The 8,026-nt window shown below is 56.4% G+C and overlaps 1 protein-coding gene across 1 annotated transcript in view; it reads left to right on the plus strand.

Moving 5' to 3' along the window:
- The first annotated feature begins 311 nt into the window (after positions 1–311).
- Positions 312–8,026, plus strand: part of MYOD1 (myogenic differentiation 1) — a 16,776-nt gene continuing 9,061 nt past the window's right edge. The window contains exon 1 of the mRNA XM_077453714.1: positions 312–835. Coding sequence (XP_077309840.1) covers positions 314–835 — 522 coding nt within the window. The 5' untranslated portion in view covers positions 312–313. The remainder of the gene's footprint in view (positions 836–8,026) is intronic.

An 8,026-nucleotide genomic window follows, 5' to 3' on the forward strand; every position in this document is an offset into this window, starting at 1 on the left:
ATGAAGCCCCCGGGATGGGATGGGGGTGAAGGGGGTGTCCTCCTCCAATCAGAGCCCCCCATCACATGAAGCGCCCCGGGATGGGATGGGGGGTGACCTCCTCCAATCAGAGGGGGCCCTTTATAATATCGTGCCCCCCATCACATGAAGCCCCCCGGGATGGGATGGGGGTGAAGGGGGTGTCCTCCCGGGGATGGGATGGGGGGGGTGTCCTCCTCCAATCAGAGCCCCCCGGGGAGGTGCCGGCCCCGGATTGGTCGGTGCCCCCCTATAAGGAGCACAGGGGTCCCGCACAGGGGGAGACGCCGCGGAGATGGAGTTGCTGTCGGTCGCAGCGCCCCCAGTGGCCGATCTCGGGGAGTCGTGTCTGTACGATCTGTACGATGATCTCAGCTTCTTGGAGGATCTGGAGCCGCGGTTGGTGACTTTGCTGAAGCCGGAGGGTGGCCCCGAGGAGGAGGAGCATATCCGCGCCCCCAGCGGCCACCACCAGGCCGGCCGATGTCTTGTGTGGGCTTGTAAAGCGTGTAAGAGGAAGACGAGCTCGGCCGATCGGAGAAGAGCCGCCACCATGCGGGAGAGGAGAAGACTCAGCAAAGTCAATGAAGCCTTCGAGACCCTAAAGAGGTGCACCAACCCCAACCCCAACCAGCGCCTCCCGAAGGTGGAGATCCTCCGAAACGCCATCCGATACATCGAGAGCCTGCAGAGCCTTCTCCGGGACCACCAACCGGACACCTACCTCCGAGACCACCAACCGGACACCTACCTCCGAGACCCCTACTCCGGGGACTCCGACACCTCCAGCCCCGGGTCCAACTGCTCCGATGGAACGGTGAGTCCAATGGGGGGCACCGGGGGCGAGGGGACTACAAGGGATGGAATGGGGGTATTACCAACCGATAGTAAATAATGTGTCGCCGGGGCCGATAATGTGTCACCGGGGCCGATAATGTGTCCCCGGGGCAGATAATGTGTCTCCAGGGCCGATAATGTGTCTCCGGGGCAGAAAATGTGTCACCGGGGCCGATAATGTGTCACCGGGGCCGATAATGTGTCTTCGGGGCAGATAATGTTTCTACAGGGCCGATATTGTGTCTCCGGGGCAGATAATGTGTCCCCGGGGCAGATAATGTGTCCCCGGGGCAGTTAATGTGTCTCTGCAGCCCCGGGTCCAACTGCTCCGATGGAACGGTGAGTCCAATGGGGGGCACCGGGGGCGAGGGGACTACAAGGGATGGAATGGGGGTATTACCAACCGATAGTAAATAATGTGTCGCCGGGGCCGATAATGTGTCTTCGGGGCAGATAATGTTTCTACAGGGCCGATAATGTGTCTCCGGGGCAGATAATGTGTCCCCGGGGCAGTTAATGTGTCTCCAGGGCTGATAATGTGTCTCCGGGGCAGATAATGTGTCCCCGGGGCAGTTAATGTGTCTCCAGGGCTGATAATGTGTCTCCGGGGCAGATAATGTGTCTCCGGGGCAGATAATGTGTCCCCGGGGCAGTTAATGTGTCTCCAGGGCTGATAATGTGTCTCCGGGGCAGATAATGTGTCCCCGGGGCAGATAATGTGTCCCCGGGGCAGTTAATGTGTCTCCAGGGCTGATAATGTGTCCCCGGGGCAGATAATGTGTCCCCGGGGCAGTTAATGTGTCTCCAGGGCTGATAATGTGTCTCCGGGGCAGATAATGTGTCTCCGGGGCAGATAATGTGTCCCGGGGGCAGTTAATGTGTCTCCAGGGCTGATAATGTGTCTCCGGGGCAGATAATGTGTCCCCGGGGCAGATAATGTGTCCCCGGGGCAGTTAATGTGTCTCCAGGGCTGATAATGTGTCCCCGGGGCAGATAATGTGTCCCCGGGGCAGTTAATGTGTCTCCAGGGCTGATAATGTGTCTCCGGGGCAGATAATGTGTCTCCGGGGCAGATAATGTGTCTCCGGGGCAGATAATGTGTCTCTGGGGCAGATAATGTTTCTACAGGGCCGATAATGTGTCTCCGGGGCAGATAATGTGTCACCGGGGTCGATAATGTGTCCCCGGGGCAGATAATGTGTCTCCGGGGCAGATAATGTTTCTACAGGGCCGATAATGTGTCTCCGGGGCAGATAATGTGTCCCCGGGCAGATAATGTGTCCCCGGGGCAGTTAATGTGTCTCCAGGGCCGATAATGTGTCTCCGGGGCAGATAATGTTTCTATAGGGCCGATAACCTGTCTCTGGGGCTGATAATGTGTCGCCGGGGCAGATAACCTGTCTATGGGGCTGATAATGTGTCGCCGGGGCAGATAACGTGTCTCTGGGGCAGATAATATGTCGGCGGGGCAGATAACGTGTCTCTGGGGCAGATATTGTGTCCCCGGGGCAGATAACCTGTCTCTGGGGCTGATAATGTGTCGCCGGGGCCGACAACCTGTCTCTGGGGCAGATAATGTTTTGCTGGGGGCCGATAACCTGTCTCTGGGGCAGATAATGTGTAGCCGGGGCAGATAATGTGTCTCTGGGGCCGATAATGTGTCTCGGGGCAGATAATGTGTCCCCGGGGCAGATAATGTGTCGCCGGGGCAGATAATGTGTCGCCGGGGCAGATAATGTGTTGTGGGGCCGATAATGTGTCGCCGGGGCAGATAACGTGTCTCTGGGGCAGATAATGTTTCGCTGGGGCAGATAATGTGTCACCAGGGCCGATAATGTGTCTCCGGGGCAGATAATGTGTCCCCGGGGCAGATAATGTGTCTCTGGTGCAAATAATGTTTTGCCGGGGCCGATAACCTGTCTCTGGGGCAGATAATGTTTTGCTGGGGCCAGTAACCTATCTCTGGGGCAGATAATGTTTTGCTGGGGGCCGATAACCTGTCTCTGGGGCAGATAATGTTTTGCTGGGGGCCGATAACCTGTCTCTGGGGCAGATAATGTGTAGCCGGGGCAGATAATGTGTCTCTGGGGCCGATAATGTGTCTCGGGGCAGATAATGTGTCCCCGGGGCAGATAATGTGTCGCCGGGGCAGATAATGTGTCGCCGGGGCAGATAATGTGTTGTGGGGCCGATAATGTGTCGCCGGGGCAGATAACGTGTCTCTGGGGCAGATAATGTTTCGCCGGGGCAGATAATGTGTCACCAGGGCCGATAATGTGTCTCCGGGGCAGATAATGTGTCCCCGGGGCAGATAATGTGTCTCTGGTGCAAATAATGTTTTGCCGGGGCCGATAACCTGTCTCTGGGGCAGATAATGTTTTGCTGGGGCCAGTAACCTATCTCTGGGGCAGATAATGTGTGGCCGGGGCAGATAATGTGTCTCTGCTGCCTATAATGTGTCTCAGGGGCAGATAATGTGTTCCCGGGGCAGATAATGTGTCTCTGGGGCAGATAATGTGTCGCCGGGGCAGATAATGTGTCGCCGGGGCAGATAATGTTTTGCTGGGGCCAATAACCTGTCTCTGGGGCTCATAATGTGTCGCCGGGGCAGATAACGTGTCTCTGGGGCAGATAATGTTTCACCGGGGCAGATAATGTGTCCCCGGGGCAGATAATGTGTCCCCAGGGCAGGTAATGTGTCTCTGGGGCAGATAATGTGTCGCCGGGGCCGATAACCTGTTTTTGGGGCTGATAATGTGTCGTCGGGGCCGATAATGTGTCCCCGGGGCAGATAATGTGTCTCTGGGGCAGATAATGTGTCGCCGGGGCAGATAATGTGTCGCCGGGGCAGATAATGTTTTGCAGGGGCCAATAACCTGTCTCTGGGGCTCATAATGTGTCGCCGGGGCAGATAACGTGTCTCTGGGGCAGATAATGTTTCACCGGGGCAGATAATGTGTCCCCGGGGCAGATAATGTGTCCCCAGGGCAGGTAATGTGTCTCTGGGGCAGATAATGTGTCGCCGGGGCCGATAACCTGTTTTTGGGGCTGATAATGTGTCGTCGGGGCCGATAATGTGTCCCCGGGGCAGATAATGTGTCTCTGCAGCCCCGGGTCCAACTGCTCCGATGGCACGGTGAGTCCGATGGGGGGGCACCGGGGGCGAGGGGATTACAAGGGATGGAATGGGGGTATTACCAACCGATAGTAAATAATGTGTCGCCGGGGCCGATAATGTGTCTCTGGGGCAGATAATGTGTCTCCGGGGCAGATACTGTGTCTCCGGGGATGATAATGTTTTGCCGGGGCAGATAATGTGTCGCCGGGGCCGATAATGTGTCCCCGGGGCAGGTAATGTGTCCCCGGGGCAGATAATATGTCGCCGGGGCCGATAATGTGTCTCAGGGGCAGATAATGTGTCCCGGGGCAGATAATGTGTCGCCGGGGCCGATAACCTGTCTCTGGGGCTGATAATGTTTCACCGGGGCCGATAATGTGTCTCTGGGGCAGATAATGTGTCTCTGGGGCAGATAATGTTTCGCCGGGGCAGATAACCTGTCTCTGGGGCTGATAATGTGTCGCCGGGGCAGATAACCTGTCTATGGGGCTGATAATGTGTCGCCGGGGCAGATAATGTGTCGCCGGGGTCGATAACCTGACTCTGGGGCTGATAATGTGTCGCCTGGTTAGATGTGTCACCGGGGCCGACAACCTGTCTCTGGGGCAGATAATGTGTCCCCGGGGCAGATGTGTCGCCGGGGCCGACAACCTGTCTCTGGGGCAGATAATGTGTCTCTGGGGCAGATAATGTTTTGCTGGGGCCGATAACCTGTCTCTGGGGCAGATAATGTGTCCCCGGGGCCGATAATGTGTCTCAGGGGCAGATAATGTGTCCCTGGGGCAGATAATGTGTCTCTGGGGCCGATAATGTGTCGCCGGGGCAGATAACGTGTCTCTGGGACATATAATGTTTCGCCGGGGCAGATAATGTTTCGCCGGGGCAGATAATGTGTCACCAGGGCCGATAATGTGTCTCTGGGGCAGATAATGTGTTGCCGGGTCAGATGTGTCGCCGGGGCCGACAACCTGTCTCTGGGGCAGATAATTTGCCACCGGGGCAGATGTGTCGCCGGGGCCGACAACCTGTCTCTGGGGCAGATAATGTGTCCCCGGGCAGATAATGTGTTGTGGGGCCGATAATGTGTCGCCGGGGCAGATAACGTGTCTCTGGGGCATATAATGTTTCGCCGGGGCAGATAATGTTTCGCCGGGGCAGATAATGTGTCTCTGGGGCCGATAATGTGTCTCCGGGGCAGATAATGTGTCCCCGGGGCAGATAATGTGTCGCCGGGGTCGATAACCTGTCTCTGGGGCAGATAATGTGTCTCTGGGGCAGATAATGTTTTGCTGGGGCCGATAACCTGTCTCTGGGGCCGATAATGTGTCTCAGGGGAAGGTAATGTGTCTCTGGGGCAGATAATGTGTCGCCGGGGCAGATAATGTGTCGCCAGGGCAGATAATGTGTCGCCAGGGCAGATAACGTGTCTCTGGGGCAGATAATGTTTCGCCGGTGCAGATAATGTGTCACCAGGGCCGATAATGTGTCTCCGGGGCAGATAATGTGTCCCGGGGCAGATAATGTGTCGCTGGGGCCGATAACCTGTCTCTGGGGCAGTTAATGTTTTGCTTGGGCCAGTAACCTGTCTCTGGGGAAGATAATTGTGTCGCTGGGGGCCGATAATGTGTCCCCGGGGCAGATAATGTGTCCCCGGGGCAGATAATGTGTCGCCGGGGCCGATAATGTGTCTCAGGGGCAGATAATGTTTCGCCGGGGCCGATAATGTGTCTCTGGGGCAGATAATGTTTCGCCGGGGCAGATAACCTGTCTCTGGGGCTGATAATGTGTCGCCGGGGCAGATAACCTGTCTATGGGGCTGATAATGTGTCGCCGAGGCAGATAACGTGTCTCTGGGGCAGATTACGTGTCCCCAGGGCAGATGTGTCGCCGGGGCCGATAACCTGTCTCTGGGGCTGATAATGTTTTGCTGGGGCCGATAACCTGTCTCTGGGGCAGATAATGTGTCACCGGGGCCGATAATGTGTCTCAGGGGCAGATAATGTGTCTCTGGGGCAGATAATTTGTCGCTGGGGCAGATAATTTGTCGCTGGGGCAGATAATGTGTCTCTGGGGCATATAATGTTTCGCCGGGGCAGATAATGTTTCTCTGGGGCAGATAATGTGTCACCAGGGCAGATAACGTGTCTCTGGGGCAGATAATGTGTCGCCGGGGCCGATAACCTGTCTCTGGGGCTGATAATGTGTCGCCGGGGCAGATAACGTGTCTCTGGGGCTGATAATGTGTCGCCGGGGCCGATAACCTGTCTCTGGGGCTGATAATGTGTCGCCGGGACAGATAACGTGTCTCTGGGGCTGATAATGTGTCGCCGGGACAGATAACGTGTCTCCGGGGCAGATAATGTGTCGCCGGGGCAGATAACCTGTCTCTGGGGCTGATAATGTGTCGCCGGGACAGATAACGTGTCTCTGGGGCTGATAATGTGTCGCCGGGACAGATAACGTGTCTCTGGGGCTGATAATGTGTCGCCGGGGCAGATAATGTGTCGCCGGGGCAGATAACGTGTCTCTGGGGCTGATAATGTGTCGCCGGGGCCGATAACCTGTCTCTGGGGCTGATAATGTGTCGCCGGGGCAGATAACGTGTCTCTGGGGCAGATAATGTTTTGCTGGGGCCAGTAACCTGTCTCTGGGGCAGATAATGTGTCACCGGGGCCGATAATGTGTCTCAGGGGAAGCTAATGTGTCCCCGGGGCTGATAATGTGTCGCCGGGGGCCAACAACCTGTCTCTGGGGCAGATAATGTTTTGCTGGGGCCGATAACCTGTCTCTGGGGCAGATAATGTGTCACCGGGGCCGATAATGTGTCTCAGGGAAAGGTAATGTGTCCCCGGGGCTGATAATGTGTCTCAGGGGCAGATAATGTGTCTCTGGGGCAGATAATTTGTAGCTGGGGCAGATAATGTGTCGCCAGGGCAGATAACGTGTCTCTGGGGCATATAATGTTTCGCCGGGGCAGATAATGTTTCGCTGGGGCAGATAATGTGTCACCAGGGCCGATAATGTGTCTCCGGGGCAGATAATGTGTCCCGGGGCAGATAATGTGTCCCGGGGCAGATAATGTGTCCCCGGGGCAGATAATGTGTCTCTGGGGCAGATAATGTGTCGCCGGGGCCAATAACCTGTCTCTGGGGCTGATAATGTGTCGCCGGGGCAGATAACGTGTCTCTGGGGCTGATAATGTGTCGCCGGGGCCGATAACCTGTCTCTGGGGCAGATAATGTTTTGCTGGGGCCAGTAACCTGTCTCTGGGGCAGATAATGTGTCGCCGGGGCAGATAATATGTCGCCGGGCCGATAATGTGTTCCCAGGGCAGATAATGTGTCCCCGGAGCAGATAATGTGTCTCTGGGGCAGATAATGTGTCGCCGTGGCAGATAATGTGTCACAGTGGCAGATAATGTGTTGTGAGGCCGATAATGTGTCGCCGGGGCAGATAACGTGTCTCTGGGGCAGATAATGTTTTGCTGGGGCCGATAATGTGTCCCCAGGGCAGATAATGTGTCGCCGGGGCTGATAACCTGTCTCTGGGGCAGATAATTTTTTGCTGGGGCCGATAACCTGTCTCTGGGGCTGATAATGTGTCTCTGGGGCAGATAATGTGCCGCCGGGGGCAGAAAATGTGTCGCCGTGGGCTGATAATGTGTCACTGGGGCAGATAAGGTGTTGCTGGGGCCGATAACCTATCGCCGGGGCAATAATGTGTCAATGGGGCCGATATCCTATTGCCAGTGCTGATAACATGTCACCGGGCCAATAATAAGTCACTGGGGTCGATAAGTTGTTGTCTGGGGCAAATAACGTGTCGTGGGGCCATTAATGTGTGGTTGGGCAGATAATGTGTCTCCTGGGGCAAATAATGTGTTGGGGGGGGGGCGATAACGTGATAATGTGTCAACGGGGCCAATAATAAGTCACACAGGTGTGGTGAGGAGGTATGGTGAGGAGGAAGGAGAGGGAAGGAGGTGTGGTGAGGAGGAAGGAGAGGGAAGGAGGTGTGGTGAGGAGGAAGGAGAGGGAAGGAGGTGTGGTGAGG

This window comes from Lithobates pipiens, unplaced genomic scaffold (assembly GCF_037356315.1).
Source record: "Lithobates pipiens isolate NorthernLeopardFrog02 unplaced genomic scaffold, aLitPip1_a1.2 Scaffold_24, whole genome shotgun sequence".
In the NCBI taxonomy this organism is placed as follows: domain Eukaryota; kingdom Metazoa; phylum Chordata; class Amphibia; order Anura; family Ranidae; genus Lithobates; species Lithobates pipiens.